The sequence below is a fragment of the Rhinoderma darwinii genome, chromosome 10 (assembly GCF_050947455.1).
Source record: "Rhinoderma darwinii isolate aRhiDar2 chromosome 10, aRhiDar2.hap1, whole genome shotgun sequence".
Classification (NCBI taxonomy): domain Eukaryota; kingdom Metazoa; phylum Chordata; class Amphibia; order Anura; family Rhinodermatidae; genus Rhinoderma; species Rhinoderma darwinii.
In genome coordinates this window covers 21269094-21292464 of record NC_134696.1, presented here as the reverse complement: position 1 = coordinate 21292464, position 23371 = coordinate 21269094, and the positions used below count along the sequence as shown (strand labels likewise).

Here is a 23371-nt window from a genome sequence, read left to right as displayed (position 1 = left end):
CTACTGAAATACTGCCCCCATGTACAGGACTATTAATAAAGACATTATTTAATCTTCCCTAAAAGGGGCTGACCGGCAATGAGAGTGATAATGAGGACCCCAGACAATAATTCATGTATTCTGCTTTACATTTAGTGCATACAATATTTTAGTGATTTACATAATTTTCTCCATGAATTCGGCAGCTATAACGGTTTAGGAGATTATATTCTGTCACCTAAAGGAAATGGCTAATATTTTGAATTTTCTTCAGCATTCTGATCCCAGTCAGTGATTTCCTTGACTTGGTGGCTTACAACCCGTGGAGAAATATATTACTCTGGAAATATCATTGTTTCAAGGTTATGTCCTATGAATGAGAGATGAATCATTGTCGTGGAGCAGTGAGGGGGTGATTGACAAACTTTTTCTTTTTAAATTCCAGCCGTCTAATAACCTTGGAATACTAAAAACAAATAAGTTGATGGATCGCCGCCTGGAATCAGTTCAGCTCAACAAGTAACACACAGCAAAGAAGATCTGGTATCTAATCACACGTTCACAATTGTCAATAGAGATTTATCAAAATGCAGGCAGTTGCCCATAGCAACCAATAAAACTCCACCATTTATTTTTTATAAACTATTTGGACAATGAAAAAGGCAACCTAATTGGTTGCTATGGGCAACTACTCCACTTTTGCCTTACACCAGTTTTGATAAATCTGCCCAAAGGGATTGAAAGGGATTGTTCCATTTAGAAAATCCATTACCATACACCCTATTAGGGGATTGAGTTAATAGAGGGGGTCCTCAATTCTTGGTCAGAGTGGACAGCGGTTACATAGAGCGTCTCTCGCTCTGGAGGACCTGTCCTGTATTACAAGGACAACACATTGATATGAATGGACACTGTGTAATGCTTAATTTCCCCTGTGATGGCGCTGCAGGGAAATTAACACTTACTGGCAGTTCTCGCCACAGATTACAGCTGATCGCTGAATTTTCCAGCATGGGGATACTTTGTGATCAGCTTATTGTCAAGGGACCCTTTTAACAAGTAGGGATTGTCCAAAGCTGAGAACCCTTTAAAGGAAAGGTATCGCGAAAAAAAATTTTTTTATATCAATTTGCTTTTAGTGTTTTATTAAAATAAATTTTATTTATTTGTGTGTTTGTGTTTTACTTTTTTTTTTTTTCTAACTTTTTCTTCTCTATGGGGGCTGCCATTTTTTTTTTAAATCTCTGTATGTGTCGATTAACGACACATAAAGAGATGGAATACGGCGCATACAGCCCCATAGAGAATGCGAACGGGAGCCGTTCCATTCACTATAGTGTACGCCGTCTGTGTGGGAACGGCGCATTTTCTTGTGGACCGGAAGCCGCGGCCGGACAGTAAGATGACTACTTCCGGTCGCGGCTTCCGGACATGTGATTAGAAGCAAGCACTAGGAGCCGACGGACCGGAGGCAGCGGCGGCGGTAGGAGAAGGTAAGTTATGTCTGTGTTTGTTCGTGTTTTACTGTGTGTTTACTACTGTATGTAAGCCTACTACACTGTGCGTTAGCTCAAAAAATGGCGACACAGTGTAGGAGGTTTGAACATTCAATCCCCTCCTTTCTCCTGTCACTAGCCAGGATAAAGGAGGGGGGATTGTGTGAGGACGCTAGAGTGAGTGTGTCTTTTGCAGCATAAAGCAATGTGGTTGCTTTACCACATGCCAATGCTGCAATTTTGGGAATTGCTCCCTCTAGTGACCAGCACAGGGAAATGTTATAAATTAGAATCTAATTTATAATATTTCCTGACTTGTGAAAAAATAAAAAAAATTAGAACAATGTCTAATCATGTATATAATAACTGTTTAACTAAAAAAAAAAAAGAAACCTTTACGTGAAAAGGCATTAAGGGTTTGTATGGAGTGAGCTCTCCGACTGAGCCCGCTCCATACTGAGTGGGTGTCGGTTGTATGTTATAGCCGTAATTTTACTGCAATGGGCGGAATCAAAGACCTGCCCGTTCAAACCCTTAGATGCTGCGGTTGCTGTTGCTGTTGACCACGGAAACTAAGCGGTAAGAAAAAGAGGGCGCCCCTTCCAACATCCCATCGGCCCCCCTGGGATGAGATTGCGGTGTGCTGATGGTTATGCAGCCTGGAGGCCTAATGAAGTAGTAAAAGTAGTAAAACATTAAAAAAAAAGAGAAGTTTGGTATCGTCGTAATTGTAACAACCCCTAGAATAAAGTTAACATGTCATTTTTATCACACGAATGCCGTGAAAATGAAACCCAAAAAACAATGGCGGAGTTGCTGTTATTTTGCCCATTCCGCCCCACAGGGAATCTTTTTTCCGTTTCCCAGTACATTATATGGTACATTAAATGCTGCCATGAAAACCTAAAACTCATCCTGCAAAAAGCAAGCCCTCATAGGCTATGTCGATGGAAAAATACAAAAATTATGGCTTTTGGAAGGTGGTGACGAAAAAAACATAAATGGAAAAACGGAACATTGGCTGCGGAGGGAAGGGGTTAAACAACTGTGGGAAGTAGAAATGCTGGGAACATACAAATAATAAAAATTGTACCCAAAGGGCATCCACTGCCTCCGGTATATAAGATACGATATACTAAAAATCAGGGTGGGCTCCAGGAATGTGTGGGTCCTTGGGTGACCATCACTCACAGAAGCCCCCTGTCTTCTCCAGGCTTAGTTTGACAAGCATAGAGCATGGTGACCCAGATTACCACTGGCCCCCTTGCCCAGTAGGCCTAGGTTTGCCTGATGCTGCCCCTGCTATAAATTTATACTCCTAGTTCGGCCGAGTGTACTTGTTTATTTCAATGGGGAGAGGGGTCCAGCATGGGAAGAAAAAATCGGCATGTTGAAATCCTGATACACATCAGAACTTCAGCCAATCCCATTAAAAAAATGGTGGGTTGGTATGGCTTTTTATCCCAGTGACAGCCCGATCCTGCAATGCACGCCCACTTCTGTAAACTGGTAACATTTTTACAACACTGCCACGTGTGTGCATGGACTGTTTCTAGAATTGCAGCTCAGCCTCATGCAAATAAATGGGGCTGAGCTGTAATACCAAACAGAGTCTATCGACAGGAGTGGCGCTGTTTCTGTTGAAAGAAAAAGCACATATTTTCTAACCTATAGGCTCTTTAAGATATCAGTTTTATCTTTGTTGACGTCTTGTATGGCCATTATGTTTTAGATCTGCGTTCTGTTCCACACATACATGTACTTCAGATGGATGAAACGGTATAATTTCTGGCCGATAACAGCTGGGCAATAACTTTGCATTTCAGTGAGCTCTCTACTAATTGAAGTAACACTACAACAGGTTATTTATTGTGTTCAGACATAAGCCTGGACACTTAGATTTACACACAGTTCTCTTAGGCCTCATGCACACGACCGTGGTGTTATTCTGGTCCGCAAATTCCAGGACCGTGTTCCGTGGAATGTCATCCGCAGTTCATCCGTATGTAATCCGCAGTTCATCCGTATGTAATCCGCAAAAATGCGGATGAAAAAAAAAAAAAAAAAAAAAGGACTTTTAAACAGGATGCCAAAAGCTTGGTCAAACCCCCTTTAGAAGGTCACATGATCCGCAAATCCGCAAACTGCGGATGACACACGGCGGTGTATCCGCAATTTCCACGGGCCCATTGACTTCTATTGGCATGTCCGCAGCGCATTTGCGGCCCATAATAGGACATGTCCGGAGTTTCTGCGGCACGGATGTGCGGACATGCGGAGACCCGTGAAAACACGGATAGTGTGTATGGGCCCATAGAAATGAATGGGTCCGCAATTCTCCCGTGGATTTGCGGGGGAATTGCGGACGCAAAAACACGGTCGTGTGCATGAGGCCTTAGTGAAGTCATTAATGTCCGGTTATTTACAAGTGAATAATTCTCGTCTGTCACTGACTACTCAACAGTTACTGAAATTACCTGAACTTCTCATATACTGAAGGGAGAGAGCAGTAGCCTCAGGACATGGCCGATGTGACAAAAGTAACTTTAAAGGACTCTGATTAGAGTTGTAGGTTCTTACCCAGTGATATGTCATAGGGGGCAGTATTATAATAGTTATATTCTTGTATATAGGGGGCAGTATTATAGTAGTTATATTCTTGTACATAGGGGCAGTATTATAGTAGTTATATTCTTGTATATAGGGGCAGTATTATAGTAGTTATATTCTTGTATATAGGGGGCAGTATTATAGTAGTTATATTCTTGTATATAGGGGGCAGTATTATAATAGTTATATTCTTGTATATAAGGGGCAGTATTGTAGTAGTTATATTCTTGTACATAGGGGGCAGTATTATAGTAGTTATATTCTTATATATAGGGGGCAGTATTATAGTAGTTATATTCTTGTATATAGGAAGCAGTATTATAGTAGTTATATTCTTGTATATAGGGGCAGTATTATAGTAGTTATATTCTTGTACATAGGGGGCAGTATTGTAGTAGTTATATTCTTGTATATAGAGAGCAGAATTATAGTAGTTGTATTCTTGTATATAGGGGCAGTATTCTAGTAGTTCTATTCTTGTATATAGGGGCAGTATTATAGTAGTTATATTCTTGTATATAGGGGCAGTATTATAGTAGTTATATTCTTGTATATAGGGGGCAGTATTATAGTAGTTATATTCTTGTATATAGGAGCAGTATTATTGTAGTTATATCCTTGTATATAGGAAGCAGTATTATAGTAGTTATATTCTTGTATATAGGGGGCAGTATTATAGTAGTTATATTCTTGTATATAGGAGGCCATATTATAGTAGTTATATTCTTGTATATAGAGGCAGTATATAGTAGTTATATTCATGTATATAGGGAGCAGTATTATAGTAGTTATATTCCTGTATATAGGGGGTAGTATTATAGTAGTTATATTCTTGTATATAGGGGCAGTATTATAGTAGTTATATTCTTGTATATAGGAGCAGTATTCTAGTAGTTATATTCTTGTATATAGGAGCAGTATTATAGTAGTTATATTCTTGTACATAGGGGGCAGTATTATAGTAGTTATATTCTTGTATACAGGAGCAGTATTATAGTAGTTATATTCTTGTACATAGGGAGCAGTATTGTAGTAGTTATATTCCTGTATATAGGAGGCAGTATTATAGTAGTTATATTCTTGTATATAGGGAGCAGTATTATAGTAGTTATATTCTCGTATATAGGAGCAGTATTATATTAGTTATATTCTTGTATATAGAGGGCAGTATTATAGTAGTTATATTCTTGTATATAGGGGGCAGTATTATAGTAGTTATATTCTCGTATGTAGAAGCAGTATTATATTAGTTATATTCTTGTATATAGAGGGCAGTATTATAGTAGTTATATTCTTGTATATAGGAGCAGTATTATAGTAGTTATATTCCTGTATATAGGAGGCAGTATTATAGTAGTTATATTCTTGTATATAGGGAGCAGTATTATAGTAGTTATATTCTCGTATATAGGAGCAGTATTATAGTAGTTATATTCTTGTATATAGAGGGCAGTATTATAGTAGTTATATTCTTGTGTATATACGGGGCAGTATTATAGTAGTTATATTCTTGTATATAGGGGGCAGTATTATAGTAGTTGGATTCTTGTACATAGGAGCAGTATTATAGTAGTTATATTCTTGTACATAGGGGGCAGTATTATAGTCGTTATATTCTTGTATATAGGAGGCAGTATTATAGTAGTTATATTCTTGTATATAGGGAGCAGTATTAGGGCATGGCCACACGTGCAGATTCTGCTGCGGATCTGCCCAAAATGTGCAGTAAATTGATGCGGACTAGCTGCTGCGGACTGCGGTAAAAGTACTTCCCTTCTCCCTATCAGTGCAGGATAGAGAGAAGGGACAGCACTTTCCCTTGTGAAAGTCAAAGAAATTCATACTTACCGGCCGTTGTCTTGGTGACGCGTCCCTCCTTCGGCATCCAGCCCGACCTCCCTGGATGACGCGGCAGTCCATGTGACCGCTGCAGCCTGTTATTGGCCTGTGATTGGCTGCAGCCGTCACTTAGACTGAAACGTCATCCTGGGAGGCCGGACTGGAGACAGAAGCAGGGAGTTCTCGGTAAGTATGAACTTCAATTTTTTTTACAGGTAGCTGTATATTGGGATCGGTAGTCACTGTCCCGGGTGCAGAAACAGTTACTGCCGATCGCTTAACTCTTTCAGCACCCTGGACAGTGACTATTTACTGACGTCTCCTAGCAACGCTCCCGTCATTACGGGAGCCCCATTGACTTCCTCAGTCTGGCTGTAGACCTAGAAATACATAGGTCCAGCCAGAATGAAGAAATGTCAAGTTAAAAAAGCAAAACGCATCCGCAGCACACATAACATGTGCATGACAGCTGCGGACTTCATTGCGGAAATTAGAATCTCCATTGAAGTCAATGGAGAAATTCCGCCATGAGTCCGCAACCAGTCCGCCACTGCTCCGCAACAGACAGAGCATGCTGCGGACACCAAATTCCGCTCCGCAGCCTATGCTCCGCAGCGGAATTTTACGCATCGTCTAAACGAACACTGCTAAATTAAAGTGGAAGTCAATGGAGAAACGGCTCCGCTGCGGATTAACGCTGCGGAGTGTCCGCAGCGGAATTTAAGTGAAATTCCGCCACGTGTGAACCCAGCCTTATAGTAGTTATATTCTCGTATATAGGAGCAGTATTATATTAGTTATATTCTTGTATATAGAGGGCAGTATTATAGTAGTTATATTCTTGTATATAGTGGGCAGTATTATAGTAGTTATATTCTTGTATATAGGGGGCAGTATTATAGTAGTTATATTCTTGTATATAGGGGGCAGTATTATAGTAGTTATATTCTTGTATATAGGGGGCAGTATTATAGTAGTTATATTCTTGTATATAGGAGCAGTATTATAGTAGTTATATTCTTGTATATAGGGGGCAGTATTATAGTAGTTATATTCTTGTACATAGGAGCAGTATTATAGTAGTTATATTCTTGTAATTAGGGGCAGTTTTATAGTAGTTATATTCTTGTATATAGGGGGCAGTATTATAGTAGTTATATTCTTGTACATAGGAGCAGTATTATAGTAGTTATATTCTTGTATATAGGGGGCAGTATTATAGTAGTTATATTCTTGTATATAGGGGCAGTATTATAGTAGTTATATTCTTGTATATAGGGGGCAGTATTATAGTAGTTATATTCTTGTACATAGGAGCAGTATTATAGTATTTATATTCTTGTATATAGGGTGCAGTATTATAGTATTTATATTCTTGTATATAGGGGGCAGTATTATAGTAGTTATATTCTTGTATATAGGCGGCAGTATTATAGTAGTTATATTCCTGTGTATGGGGCAGTATTATAGTAGTTATATTCTTGTACATAGTGGCAGTATTATAGTAGTTATATTCCTGTATATGGGGCAGTATTATAGTAGTTATATTCTTGTACATAGGGGGCAGTATTATACAAGTTGTATTCTTGCACATAAGGGGGAGTCATATACTAGCCATATTCTTGTAGATAGGCTGCAGTGTTATTTTACCCACCTGTGCTAATATCAAAGTAATCCCAGTGCTCCACCAACAGAGAAGTACTTTGTACACTTCTGAGCAGACATAATGATATTCTGAAGTCTCCACAGATGCGGCGCAGGTCTCCATGTTCAGGAACATCTATATCTTTTTTGCATTTAATAAGAATGTTAAATCTGCATATATCTATGAAGAAACAGTAAAATTACATTATAAAATCTGACTTCCACTCTAAATAATTAGGCAGTGATTGCATTTATTATTTCCATCTATACTATCCATGCACCTTCTCTGTGGCTCCTCCGCTCATTTGATTAACTCTGAATTGATTAAGTGCCAAGAAATAAAAATGATTGACTGATTAATTAAAAATGTATGTTATGGAAATATTGTCTGTGAATTTAAAGCTGAGGAAATAATCGAAAATAAAGCCATGGTGTAGCGGATATGGCATTAGAAATGTCTTCACTTAAGGCTTCTCCATCGAACTCTAGTTAAACCGATTGTATGAAATTTCAAAAATATGTCTTTGTTCCAAAATAAGCGCCACTCTTGTCATTAGGCTGTGTTTGGTACTGCAACTAGACCTCATTATCTTAAATTTGGTATTGCAGCTCAGCCCTAACTTGATTTGACAATATAGGAAAGAGGTTGTATGAAATTAGAAAAATACACTACCGTTCAAAAGTTTAGGGTCACTTAGAAATTTCCTTATTTTTGAAAGAAAAGCAGAGTTTTTTTCAATGAAGATAACATTAAATTAATCAGAAATACACTCTATACATTGTTAATGTGCTAAATGACTATTCTAGCTGCAAACGTCTGGTTTTTAATGCAATATCTACATAGGTGTATAGAGGCCCATTTCCAGCAACCATCACTCCAGTGTTCTAATGGTACATTGTGTATGCTAACTGTGTTAGAAGGCTAATGGATGATTAGAAAACACTTGAAAACCCTTATGTTAGCACCGTTGTAAACAGTTTTGCTGTTTAGAGGAGCTATAAAACTGACTTTCCTTTGAGCTAGTTGAGAATCTGGAGCATTACATTTGTGGGTTCGATTAAACTCTTAAAATGGCTAGAAAAAGAGCTTTCATGTGAAACTCGACAGTCTATTCTTGTTCTTAGAAATGAAGGCTATTCCATGCGAGAAATTGCCAAGAAACTGAAGATTTCCTACAACGGTGTGTACTGCTCCCTTCAAAGGACAGCACAAAGAGGCTCTAACCAGAGTAGAAAGAGAAGTGGGAGGCCCCGCTGCACAACTGAGCAACAAGACAAGTACATTAGAGTCTCTAGTTTGAGAAATAGACGCCTCACAGGTCCTCAACTGGCAGCTTCATTAAATAGTACCCGCAAAACGCCAGTGTCAACGTCTACAGTGAAGAGGCGACTCCGGGATTCTGGCCTTCAGGGCAGAGTGGCAAAGAAAAAGCCATATCTGAGACTGGCTAATAAAAGGAAAAGATTAATATGGGCAAAAGCTCAGACATTGGACAGAGGAAGATTGGAAAAAAGTGTTATGGACAGACGAATCGAAGTTTGAGGTGTTTGGATCACACAGAAGAACATTTGTGAGACGCAGAACAACTGAAAAGATGCTGGAAGAGTGCCTGACGCCATCTGTCAAGCATGGTGGAGGTCATGTGATGGTCTGGGGTTGCTTTGGTGCTGGTAAAGTGGGAGATTTGTACAAGGTAAAAGGGATTTTGAATAAGGAAGGCTATCACTCCATTTTGCAACGCCATGCCATACCCTGTGGACAGCGCTGGATTGGAGCCAATTTCATCCTACAACAGGACAATGACCCAAAGCACACCTCCAAATTATGCAAGAACTATTTAGGGAAGAAGCCGGCAGCTGGTATTCTATCTGTAATGGAGTGGCCAGCGCAGTCACCAGATCTCAACCCCATAGAGCTGTTGTGGGAGCAGCTTGACCGTATGGTACGCAGAAGTGCCCATCAAGCCAATCCAACTTGTGGGAGAGCCTTCTGGAAGCATGGGGTGAAATTTCTCCCGATTACCTCAGCAAATGAACAGCTAGAATGCCAAAGGTCTGCAATGCTGTAATTGCTGCAAATGGGGCATTCCAAGACGAAAGCAAAGTTTGAAGGAGAAAATTATTATTTCAAATAAAAATCATTATTTCTAACCTTGTCAATGTCTTGACTATATTTTCTAGTCATTTTGCAACTCATTTGATAAATATAAGTGTGAGTTTTCATGGAAAACACAAAATTGTCTGGGTGACCCCAAACTTTTGAACGGTAGTGTATATATGAGCTTGGTTCTGGTGTGTGTATGTGTGTGTATACATGTATGAGCTTCGTTCTGGTCCTGTAATTACATAGGATATGTTTATAATACAAAATTGCAGAGCAGATGGCATTGTTGCAATCCATTGTATGTTTAATCGAAACCTGTCTGGTAGTTTTAACCCCTTGAACCGTCACCATGGGGTAATACATGACCTGACAATATTTCCAAACATTCCCCTGTATGTTTGATTCAGATGCAGTAAAATCCATAAAATCAACTTTTAAAATAGTGCATGTTATATGCTAATTACTCTATTAAGGGTCATGGGTCGGTGGCGTTATCCTGTAGAGTCACACAGTCCTAACTGCAAACCCACCTTTCCATGCTTGGTTGACATCCCCCTGACTGTTACACATCACTACCAATCTCCTCCAACTTTCTTGGATGCGCCATTTCCTTGCACTCCATGAGCACGTACCATTCAGCGAGGTGTACTCTGCCCGGATTCATCGCTGCACCGCGCATGCCAGGGGAGTAAAAGGCAATGGAGAGGGCTGGTAGTAATATAGAACAGTCAGGGGGATGCCAATCAAGATCTAGGGGGCGCTATTTCAATTTTCGCTTCAGGCAGCAGAAAAGCTAGAATCAGCCCTGGGCGGAGGCACCACTAAAACCAGCCACCACCAGCCCCTCCTGTACCTGCCTTACAATTACTTGACCCGCCAATCAGCACCTTTTAATGATGCTGACGGCGCGATTACATCATGTGGGGCACCATCTACAGGGGGCTATATGTTGGGCACTATATACAGGGGGCGCTATATGTGGGGCACTATCTACAGGGGGCTCTATGGGGGCACTATCTACATGGGGCTCTATGGGGGCACAATCTACGGGGAGCAGACTGTGTGTGGGACATAGTGTATAGTGCTATTATAATCAAGGACACCGTGTATGGTGCTATTATAATCATGGACACAGTGTATGGAGTTATTATATTCAGGGGTACAGTGTGTGTCACCATGAGAATTTTATCTTCGTTTGTAGGTACAGAAATGTTTGAATAGTGAGTAGCTGAAGACATCTGAGCGGCAAACTCTGCAGAGTCAATCGTGGCCGGGAGAAGTCATCATAGAGGTCTGGACCGGATGGAGAAGAAAAGAGAAAAAGAATCTGAGATGTCAATGGCCGTTCTAAGCTGAATGTGCTTGCTCTCGTCTGATCGCAGAAGTTACACGGCTTAAGTCCTCGCTAGTACCAGTGTGGGAGACTGTCTGGGAATCCGTGGTGCTGTTGACCTTAAGAAAAAATAATCTGAGACGTCACCGGTGAGTCACTTAATATAAATGTATATTCTGCCTCTAATCAGTACTGTAGTCACTGTATGATCTGCAGCAAGATGATGGGTGGTTCTCTTTTTTTTTGGGAAACAGCGACTCCCAGCATATCCTTACCATTGTTCGGTCCATGCTGGGAGCTGTAGTTTTACACCGTACAAACCTATAAGGCAGGGGTTGCACTAAATTGAGCTGTATTTGTGCAGGTGCTGTATTTATGTGCTGAGCTTGTTCTGGTGCTGTATATATGTACGGAGCTTTAAATTGAAATCATACTATTTAGTTACAGTATGGTGACATTTTAGCATTGTATACTGGTATAATTTGCAATCTTTATACGTCAGTATTAGGCCATGATCACGCAATCAGGATTTGATTAGGACTAAGTCCCAGATTCCACACCTAAATCCCTTTCAAATCCACTAACATTATGCATCTATTAATAGTGAATGGGCTATTTTATACCCCATTCACATGCAGCAGAAATAAGTCTGCTTCAATTTTTTCCGGTTCCGCAAAAAAAACTCCTCTAGAATAACTAGCATGTTCATTAGTCTCGTGGGAACGCAGTGGATTCATTGCAGTTGGAGCTATCAGGACTATTTCTCTTTTCATTTACACCTGTTTTAATAAATCTCCCCGTGTCTTGTATAGCTGAAAGGTGGTCCCAGCCCAACACTGGTGGCTGCGTATGGCCTGCGGGGGGCCTGTGTGCTTAAAAATGCCAGGGCTGATTTTAAGTCCCAGTCAGGCTATGTCTGGGACCCACGCCTAGCTCTAGAACGGGGCACCCTAAACTCCGTTCTTCCGATCTGTGATGCGGCTAATGCGTGTGATTTTCGACCATGAAGAAGAAAACTGCGTAACTCGCTGAGCTACGCTGTTTTCGTAACTCCCATAGTAGTGAATGGCAGTTACGTAAGCAGCGTAGCATGCGAGCTGCGCTGTTTCCGTAACTACCATTCAGTTGTATGGGACTTACATAAACAGCGTAGCTCAGTGAGATACGTTGTTTTTGTAACTCAAGACCATATAACCTTTTTTATGGTCGGAATTCACTTCATTCAGCCGCAACACAGAGCGGTAGAATGGAGTTTAGGGGGCCCCGTTCTAGAGATAGGTGCGGGTCCTAGATGTGGGACCCACATCTATCTGACATTTATGACATATAATGTGGAGATGTCATAAATGTCCCTGCTGGGAAAACCCCTTTAACCATTTATCGGATCATCAATAACTTCAAGAAGAGATGTTCGATTGCTGTGAAGAAAGCTTCAGGGCGGCCAAGAAAGTCCAGCAAGTGCCAAGAGTAAGCTACGGGATCGGTTCTACACCAGAGCAGAGCTCACTCAGGAATGGCAGCAGGCAGGTGTTGATGCATCTGTACGCACAGTGAGGTGAAGGCTTATGGCGGCTGGCCTGGTGTTAAGGAGGGCAGCAAATAAGCCACTTCTCTCCAAGAAAAACATCGAGGACAGTTCTCTGCAGGAAGTACCGAGATTGGACTGCAGAGGACTGGGGTACAATTATTTTCTCTGATGAAGCCGCCTTCACACTGTTTGGGACATTTGGAAGAATGGTTGTCCAGAGAAGAAAGGGTGGGCGCTACCATGAGTTCTGCGTCATGCCAACAGTAAAGCATCCTAAAAACCATTCATGTGTGGGGTTGCTTTTCATCCAAGGGAGTGGGCTCAAAACTTTGCCTAAGTACACTGCCATGAATAAAGAATGGTATCTAAGCATCCTCCAAGAGCAACTTCTCCCAACCACACAGGAGCAACTTCTCCCAACCATCCAGTAGCAACTTCTCCCAACCACCCACGAGCAACTTCTCCCAACCACCCAGGAGCAACTTCTCCCAACCACCCAGGAGCAACTTCTCCCAACCACCCAGGAGCAACTTCTCCCAACCATCCAGGAGCAACTTCTCCCAACCACCCACGAGCAACTTCTCCAAACCACCCAGGAGCAACTTCTCCCAACCACCCAGGAGCAACTTCTCCCAACCACCCAGGAGTAACTTCTCCCAAGCATCCAGGAGCAATTTGGTGATGAACAATGCTATTCCCAGCATGATGGACCATGTCACAAGGCAAAAGTGAGAACTAAGGGGCTCGGTGAACAAAACTTTGACATTTTGGGTTCATGACCAGAAAACTCCCCAGAGCTCAATCCCATTGAGACCCTGTGGTCACTCCTCAAAAAATGGGTGGACAAAAAACAACAACACAGAAATTGGGATAGACTCCAAGCAGTGATTAGGTAAGAAATGGTCATCAGTCAGGATTTGGCCCAGAAGCTGACATCCAGCATGGCAGAGCGAATTGCCGAAGTCTTGAAAAAGAAGGGTCAACACTGTAAATATTGAGTCTTTGCATAAACTTGATGTATTTGTCAATAAAAGTTTAAAAACTTATGAAATGTTTATAATTGTACTTCAGTAACCATAGAAACATCCGACAAAAAGATGTAAAAACAATGAAGCAGAAAATGTTGTGAAAACCAAAATCTGTGTCGGTCTCAAAACTGTTTCTCAGATGTGTTATCTGTGGTGAACCGGCTCTAACAAGCGGTACAGAAAGTTGGTTTAGACGTAATCCGTTAAAGGGGCCAACTGCTTCCGGCATGTAAGTGCACGGAGGCATCGGACCAGCTGATCTGTGCGAGGTTGGGGGGGTCGAAACCCCCACAGATCATGTATTGATGACCTATCCTGTGGATAGGTCATCAGTTGTCAGAAGGTGGAAACCCCCTTTAATGAACTCCTCGGCTTCTCTAGATGTCACTGACACCGTTCTCTTGTATAATATTTGTGCAATATCTTTAGTAAGAATAAGAAGTATAAACTACTGTACAGTGGGGAGAAGAAGGGTTAATAAATGAAGGTGATGGGGGGACGGACAAGACCATCTGCACTTTAAATGAGCTTTACTGCTCGGAGTTGTGCCTAAAATGATCATCTCGCCTCCTGTTGTTTGGTTTCTTTCCATGTAAAAATAATAAAAATGTTCTTGCTTTATATTTGCTCTGTCAAGATCATCTATAAAAAGAAAAAAATATATATCACGTCTTTGTAATTTGAATTTGTCATTTATTTTTCCACTTGATTTATATTGAGGTTCCTACACCCCTTAGAGAAGCGCTCCTGTGGAACATGATGTCTCCTCCTGCCATTCTTTATCAAGAAATATACATTTAAAAAAAAGCCCGTCAGTCCTGTGAATATCTTTCTCAGCTGCCAGCGATAAAGCGTTTTACTAATAAGGTGCTAGTGGCATGTACTGTTGTGTCTGAACACATAAGCTGCAGGACGACGGCTCCACCAGATCACATATTTCACCTCATAAAAAAAAGCGCGGTAATCTGACTTTCAACAGAAGTCACTTTTGACCACATCGTCTCATGAGAGCGCTGTGACTGGGGCTAAAGTGTTGTAGATGGCAGTCTTCTTACTTATACGAGTTAGCTGCTTGTGCTTAAAGGTTTTCCTGACTATTTTTGCAAGCGGCTGGTGCTCAACAGGGCAATGCATTTCTCACCTTGCGGACCTGCACTGGTGAAGGGCTTTCTAGGAGGAGATCCTGGGGATAGAGCCCACTTTTTTCTGACTCCTCTAATTCATCAGCAGAGAACTTTACCAGTGTACTACCTCTGCTGTCAAGAGCTGGCTGCAAATTCTTCCAAAGATGACATGTTCTTATTCCTCCTGAAAGTGACGTTTACATTTGGAGACAATAAGAGGGAAAAGAGACCAAACTAAGCACAATCCATTTAGTGTGGTGATTAAGTGGTATCTAAATGGTGAGTGTCTTCTGTGTTCAAATCCTGATGTGTTGCCTTGTCTAAAAGGGAACTCTGCTGGGTGGTGTTTATAGTGGTGTGGAGGTGGTGCAGTGCCATTGCTGCTGTATAAGGAAGTTACTTATAAAACTGTCTCTTTTAAGGTGTGTGTGTGTGTGTGTGTGTGTGTGTGTGTGTGTGTGTGTGTGTGTGTGTGTGTGTGTGTGTGTGTGTGTGTGTGTGTGTGTGTGTGTGTGTGTGTGTGTGTGTGTGTGTGTGTGTGTGTGTGTGTGTGTGTGTGTGTGTGTGTGTATTATTGCAGATTTCAGCAATATACTCAACACTCAAACAGGTATCAGATTCCATCCCTCCATAGGTGGCACTTTGGGAGAGGGGGAGCTGCCTAGGCCTGATTTACTATGGACTTAGCCCATGTCTCTAGGTTCAAAGCATGCTGCTTGTGTGTTAGATGGCGGTCTCCTTACGTATACGAGTTTGTTGCTGGTGCTTGAAGGGAAGGTGACAATGTTTTTGGCAAGCGGCTGATGCTCAATAAGGCAATGCGTTTCTCCATTAAAAGAATGCCTCGCCTTGGGAACCTAAACTGGTGAAATACTTTCAAAACTGAGACACAAGGAGGAGATCCTGGGGATAGAACCAGCATATTCCTGACTCCTCAAATTCATCAGCAGAGTGCATTACCAGTGCACTACCTCTGCTATTGGGAGCCAGCAACAAACTCTTCCAAAGATGAAATGTTCTTATTCCTGCTGGAAGTAATGATTACATTTAGTCTTATGGGAACAATAAGACATCCCAGTGAATAACCTGAGCTGGTGGTCTGGTGCTTAAGCTGCACCCTAGACAGTGAGTTTCTTTTGTGCAGCCCCTGGTTCAAATCCTGATGTGTCCTTGTCTAAAAAGGTTCTCTGCTGGGTGGTATTTATAGTGGTGTGGGTGCAGTGACGTTTGTTGCTGCGTATTTATAGTTGATTATTACAGATTTCAGCAATATACTCATCACTCAAACAGGTATCAGAATCCATCCCTCCATAAGTGGCACTTTGGGAAAGGGGAGCAGCCCAAGGTCATCAGGGGGACAACAAGGGGTGTTAGAACCCACATTGTGTAGAAGTGATTCCTGCACTCAACTTGGAACACACAAGCTGTTAGCTAGCTGCACAGCAGCCTTACCCAAATGCATTTTTCACCTCTTTAAAAGATGGGGTACGTGGACCTTCAACAAGAAAAACTTTAGATCACATTAGGGAGCTGAGCAGGAAGCAGCATGATGGTGTGGTGGCTTGGCGCTTAAGTGCCTAATCCTGGTTTGCTATGGAGTTAGCCCATGTCTCTAGGTTCAAAGCTGCTTGTGTGGTAGATGGTGGTCTCCTCACTTATATGAATTTGGTGCTTGAAGTTTTTCCAACAATTTTGACAAGCGGCTGACGCTGAACAAGGCAATGCATTTCTCCTTTAAAAGAATGCCTCGCCTTGTGAACCTAAACTGGTGAAAGACATTCAAAACTGAGACACGAGGAGGAGGTCATAGGAATAGAACCTGCATGTTCCTGACACCTCTAATTCAACAGCAGAGTGTATTACCTGTGCACTACCTCTGCTGCTGAGAGCTGGCAACAAGCTCTTCCAAAGATGAAATGTTCTTATTCCTGCTGGAAGTAATGATTACATTTGGTCTTATGGGATCAATAAGAAATCAATCAATAAGAAATCAATAAGAACAACCTAAGCTGGTGGTCTGGTGCTTAAGCTGCACCCTAAACAGTGAGTGTCCTCTGTGCAGCCCCTGGTTCAAATCCTGATGTGTGTCATTGTCTAAAAAGGTGCTCTGCTGGGTGGTGTTTATAGTGGTGTGGAGGCAGTGTAGTGAGATTGTTGCTGCATAAGAAAGTTACTTATGCAGCTGTCTCTTTTGAGACAGCTGTATTTATATAGTAGATTATTGCAGATTTCAGCAATATACTCATCACTCAAACAATTATCAGAATCCAACCCTCCATAGGTGGCACTTTGGGAAAGGGGGAGCAGCCCAAGGTCACCAGGAGGACAACATGGGGGTTAGAACCCACATTGTCTAGAAGTGATTCCTGCACGCAACTTGGATCACGCAAGCTGTGAGCTAGCTGCACAGCAGTTTTTTTTTTTGTTTTTTTTTTTTTTTTTGTTTGTTTTTTTTGTTTGTTTTTTTTGTTTTTCACCTCTTTAAAAGATGGGGTACGTGGACCTTCAACAAGAAAAACTTTAGATCACATTAGGGAGCTGAGCAGGAAGCAGCATGATGGTGTGGTGGCTTGGCGCTTAAGTGCCTAATCCTGGTTTGCTATGGAGTTAGCCCACGTCTCTAGGTTCAAAGCAGCCTGTGTGCTGCTTGTGTGGTAGATGGTGGTCTCCTCACTTATATGAATTTGGTGATTGAAGTTTTGACAAGCGGCTGACGCTGAACAAGGCAATGCATTTCTCTTTTAAAACAATGCCTCGCCTTGTGAACCTAAACTGGTGAAAGACATTCAAAACTGAGACCCAAGGAGGAGATCATAGGAACAGAACCCACATGTTCTTGACTCCTCTAATTCATCAGCAGAGAACATTACCAGTGCACTACATCTAATGTCGAGAACTGGTCAGAAAATCTTCCAAAGATGAAATGTTCTTATTCCTGCTGGAAGTAATGATTACATTTGGTATTATGGGAACAATAAGAAATCCCAGAGAACAACCTGAGCTGGTGGTCTGGTGCTTAAAGAGGCTCTGTCACCAGATTTTGCAACCCCTATCTGCTATTGCAGCAGATAGGCGCTGCTATGTAGATTACAGTAACGTTTTTATTTTTAAAAAACTAGCATTTTTGGCCAAGTTATGACCATTTTTGTAGTTATGCAAATGAGGCTTGCAAAAGTCACTTTGGGAAAGGGGAAGCTGCCGAAGGTCACCAGGAGGACAACATGGGGGTTAGAACCCACATTGTACACAAGTGATGCTTTCACTCAACTTGGACCACACAAGCTGTGAGATAGCTGCACAGCCGCTTTACAAGGACACATTTTTCACCTCTTTTAAAAACGGGCATTCGGACCTTCAAGAAGAAAAATCTTGGATGGCATTGGGAAATGAAGGCACGGTGGCTTGGGGGTTAACTGCTTTTAAGGCTGGAGATCCTGGAGATAGAACTCACATGGTCCTCACACCTCAAATTTATTAGCAGAAATCTTTACCAGTGCGCTACCTCTGCTTTCAACTGTTGGCAACAAACTCTTCCAAAGACGACATGTTCTTATTCCTGCTGGAAGTGACGTTTATGGGGACAATAAGAAAGCTCAGAGATCAGCCTGAGCTGGTGGTCTGGTGCTTAAGCAGTGTCTTCTGTGTGGACCCTGGTTCATATCCTGAAGTGTGGCCTTGTCTGAGAGGATACCTCGCTGGGTGGAGGTGGTGTAGTGAGGAGGTTGCTGCATAAGAAAGTTACTTATGCGGCTGAACCAGTTCTCTTTTACAGAACATTATTGCAGATTTCAGCAATATACTTATCACTCAATCAAGTTCCATCACCCCGTAGGTGTTGCTCTATGGGGAAGGGGGAAAGCTGAATGTCGAGCACATAAACTGTGAGCTCGCTGCTCCACCGGAACGCATTTTCACCTCATAAAAAAGTGCGGTAATCTGACATTCAACAGAAATCACTTTGGACCGAATCGACCGACGTGCGCTGTGTGCCGTGACTGGGGGGCTTAGGGCCAGTTTTAGACAGAGTGTGTTGGCTGATGGGGCTTGTGTGCCAGGGCTGTTTTTTTGTCTCAGTCTGGCCCTGATGGGGACACTGTTGCTGTAGCATTTATGGGGAAAGTGGCCGTCACTGTTATGGGGATACTGCGACTGTCCCTGGCAGTTATGAAGGCACTGTGGTTGGAATGGTTATGTGTTCGTATGTTTTTGGTTGGTGCCGTTTTGGCGACATTGCCTATGTCCCTGAAGTCATTTCTGAAAGGTAGGCACTTTATGTTGTGACTCCAGTTACTCCACCATGGTTATGTGCTCACCTAGCACCAGCCGTGGCGCTTTTCTTCTCTATAGGTTTCTATATGTTGACATATAGAGCGGCTCAGGACACCCATAGAGTTAAACAGAGGATCCATTCTGCACTGGGGAATTCTATAACCTCTGCTGAGATACATTAATTGGACAAGAAGAGTGTCAAGGTGCTCGGGAGGGATACAATAGTAACAATCATTATTCAGAGAGCTGCGCGGCAGCCGAAGAGCTGAAGGTCATTCTTGACTCGCTACAAAGAGCAGCGGCATCAACAGCGCCGGTGATTTAAGTTGTTATTTAAGAGAAATCTAATACAGGGACCTGGGATGTAATAGCTTTGATCTTCAGCCTTCAAGATCTTAATATTAAAGAGAAGACACACAGTAAGTGTCGGGGGTGACGTCTCTGTAATATTCCATAAATATTAAATGAAGCCAAGGGTGATAGGACCCTCTGTACCATGGCAGCATGTTTAGTGATATTAGAAACCTTGTGTCATGCCCCGCCCCTTCTGACCCTGTACTACAGATATAACAGGTATCAGTTTTGCCTGGAGTGTCCCTTTAAAAGACCACAAACCCAGTGTAATTATTCATTAATTTAACCAAATTAGAATTTTACTAATGACCAATAGGATGGAGTGAAGCAGAAGTGACAGGTAACAGATACTGGAAACCGACAGAACCAATGTCAAAACACCGCACTCCTGGTGACCACATTTGTCATTATTTTCATGCCCACAGGGTTGCCAACCAGCTTTCAATAAACCCTCTATGGCATTTACATCTGTTTTGTTATGCAGAGTTATGTTTTTTATCCCGCTGGTTTTTCCTACTTCTTTGTGTCAGTCTTCACTGTAGTATAGAATTCTATTCATGAACCAGGAAGCTCAGGATGAATAGTTATAGGGCGTCCTGTGGATAGGGTGCATACATATGTGGGATGACAGATTAAATAAATGATTACATGAATAAATATTTAGAATGAAACCATAATACCCACCAATAGTCTAAAATAAAGACGGGTAGGATTACGGTTAACCCTATTATTAAACTGTAGAAAAAATATTTGCCCCTCTACCCCTTTGCCAATAAATCAAGAATCAGCAGTGGGTACTGGCCTCCATCTTCTTTTCTCTCGCACACGGTATGTGAAGTGCTGGTGGTCTATATGAATGCACTCCACCAGCTCACCAGGATCCACCTTTTGGCTATCCAGTTATGTTCTTCCCCTTCTCACCTTATTATTACTGTTCTGTTTTGTACAAGTGTCAGTCTTCACTGTACTATGGAATTCTATTCATTAACTGGTACGATAATATTCTAGGTCTGGCCTTCATCTTTTTCTCTCTTGCAACCAGGATATAAAGTGGTGGTAATGCACATTAAAGCAAAAAAAAAAAAATATCCAACTCACCAAGATCCTCCGTTCAACATGGAGATCTGGAGTGGTCACCCAGCAGCTACTTCCTCTGTTGCTAAGCAACATCCGGAACATAATGCAACTACTACATAGAAAACAGCGTGGCTAGAGAAGGATTCATTAGGACTTGCTAATGAATATTTATCATGGGGATGGGGAAAATCAGGGTATGTGTGGAGTTTCCCTTTAATAACATGACATGTGGTCACTTCAGATATTCATAGTATCCATGATGGTCTATTCCAGATTATAGCCATGGCTGGGGTGTATGTATAATCATTAAACTGCTCCGATTTACCTTGCTGATGGATCTCCCCACTTTTGTATCTACTTTCGCACTTTTAGCTTGGTCCCTTACATGGGTGACAGATATTGGGAACAACCACTAATGGCCACCAGTACCTACAGAGTTGTCATTCAGCTTTCCACAGGATCCAAATAACATAAATCACAGAGTTATAATCTTCCCCCTCTTTTTATTGAATGTGTGTCAGTGTTTACTGTATTTCTAGAATTCTATTCGTTAACCAGCGAAGTCAGGATTAGTTACAGGGCCTCATGGAATTGTGGGATGACACATTAAAGAAAATTATACAATTAATATTGAAAAGAAAACCATTACTGAATACAGGGGTCTCCTGAAATACTGTCATTTTATACGATTTTTTTTTTCCTTTGGTTGCCCTCTATTCACACACTGGCTTGTAAAAATTGAATTCCTTATAGGTTTCTATTACCCTCTGACTAAAACCCATAACTTGGACTGCGGCATCCATATATAAAGGAATAACTGTCCGAATAGCCGTACGTGAGCAAAACGGCGCAATAACAAAAACTTTATTTTAAACTCTGTGTACAAAGTGAACACAACGATTATAAAGTTAAAACAAATCTTATAAAAATAGATATTTTATACAATATAAAACTTTCAATCAACTGCAAGAAAAAAAGTGCGTTATAAATATGTTACAGGCCATCAGAAGAGCTCGTCTGTGTCTGTCCTATGATAACACTTCCTGTTTAAGCATTCAGTATTATCATAAGTGCATTGAGGGAACGTTATAAAGAAAAGGAAAAAAACAGGAGCTGCTCATAGTAACCAATTAGCTTTGATTTTTCTAAGGCCTTTTAGAAAACAAAATCAGCAATCTGATTGGTTGCTAAGAACAACTCCTTCAAGTTTCATCTCTGTTACAACCCCCATCGTTGTGTGGATCTAATTCTCCATTCACATGAATGTCTACCTCCTTACTGACTTGTTAGGATGTGGACACTGTGTATGAAGATTTGGGTCCATATGATATTCTCGTGACAATGCTGAACCACAGAAGCACCAGACAAGAAGTGTTGTCATAGGGACCCAATCATAAAACTTACAGTAAGTTTAATTACAAATAAATCCGCACAGGAATAAGGTATTTTTTCACATTTTTTTTAAAAGTGGCCTTGATGAAGATCTTGTGAAAGTTCCACATTCATATCCCCAAAAAACTAAGATGGAAAAATTATTTCATTTAAAGTGACACTCCAGGCAAAAAGTGGAAATGTAGTTTTTGGTGACCTACAGCCCCTAAAAGTTTCAACTCGTCCCATTGTCACACATTCTGAGATCATCCACTGTCCTGCAGCAGGTTTCAGCCAAAACTTGCACCAGGCAGGACTATCTGAGTGCAGTAGCCATAAAGGCACCCAGGAGTCTGTATAGAACATAACTCGCCCTGCCGTGTCCGCACGTGGTGTAACAAGGCACAAATAGTCACAGAAAGTTATTTCCTATAGACTCCTGTGCGGTTCATGAAAGTGACACTCAGGTAGTTATGCCTGGCACAAGTTTTAGCTAAGACCTAAAGAGATAAGTAAAACTTTAGGAATGTTGGACACCAAGATTTTAGGTAAAGAATGACTTTCCAGTTTTTGCCCAGAGTTACACTTTAATCTAAATCTTTAAAGAACTTTTCTTATTGGCTGGTTCATAATTGACCTTCACGCAGAACGTCTCTTCATTTTTGTCCTCGTGGTCATTGATGAATATGAGAATCTCTTCCTGTCCGCTGCTCTCGCCAGGTGCAAAGCGCAATCCAATGGTGTACATCTCACTGGGGCCGACCTACGAGAAACGGATCAAACAGAGGAGTTGTTGAGCGGTACCGTGGCTTTAAGATCATCATCGATCACTGGGATTGATAAAATGTTTCCCTGGGTGCATTGAAAGTTGAAAGTAAACACTGTTAATAGATCATCCGCACCAGTGAATTATCCAGAGGACTGGGAAGTATCATCTATAAATGTAACCTCTGTTCTGTCACGTAGAATGATCCCGCCGTTACGGTCGTCCGCGATGCATATGAATATTACGAATTTTATAAAGGTGAACTTGTCGGACCCATATCCTCTTAATATTATAGTAGAATATGGCTTTATAATACACATTGATTTAGGAGGTGCAGGAGACCTTTAAATACTTTCAAAGTCACTTCCCATGAGCAGTCGCCAGCCGTGGCATTTGAATCACTCGCTTTACGAGTGTCGGCGGTGAGTACGGATGACCGGTCGTACCTTGCAATTAGAATATATTAAATAGGTAGAGCAGATTGAATATGTAAGCAGCGAACACAATGGTGAGAGGGGAAAGTCATCTGCCCCGTTCTTGTCCGGTTCAGTGAAACTGCAGTCAGAAATGGCGGACGTGTTGTTTTCATTTGCATAATGGGTGAAACTTCTCCTTTAAATAAATGAAGGACATGAACGGAAAGCTGGGTGGATAGGCAGAAATCCTTCCATTGACTTCAATGGGAGGTTCGGGCGGAATCTGCCCAAAGATCAGGCAAGGACGCATTTTGTTCCCGCTAGCTGAAAAAAATCAGCTAGCGGGAAAAAGAAGCCTCTGACTCCCATTGAAATTAATGAGTGGCAGAGTTTTGCGGTGAAATCCGCCGCAAAAATTCCACTGTGTGAACAG

At 41.6% G+C, this 23371-nt stretch overlaps 1 protein-coding gene and 1 pseudogene across 1 annotated transcript in view; one reads left to right on the top strand and one right to left on the bottom strand.

Annotated features, from left to right (window-relative positions):
- Window positions 1-11006: 11006 nt before the first annotated feature.
- Window positions 11007-11125, top strand: LOC142662771 (5S ribosomal RNA; annotated as a pseudogene).
- A 10096-nt stretch (window positions 11126-21221) lies between these two features.
- NPHP4 (nephrocystin 4) overlaps window positions 21222-23371 on the bottom strand; it is a 159787-nt gene continuing 157637 nt past the window's right edge. Inside the window, exon 30 of the mRNA XM_075839481.1 lies at window positions 21222-22519. Within this exon, the coding sequence (XP_075695596.1) occupies window positions 22349-22519 (171 nt within the window). The 3' untranslated portion in view covers window positions 21222-22348. The remainder of the gene's footprint in view (window positions 22520-23371) is intronic.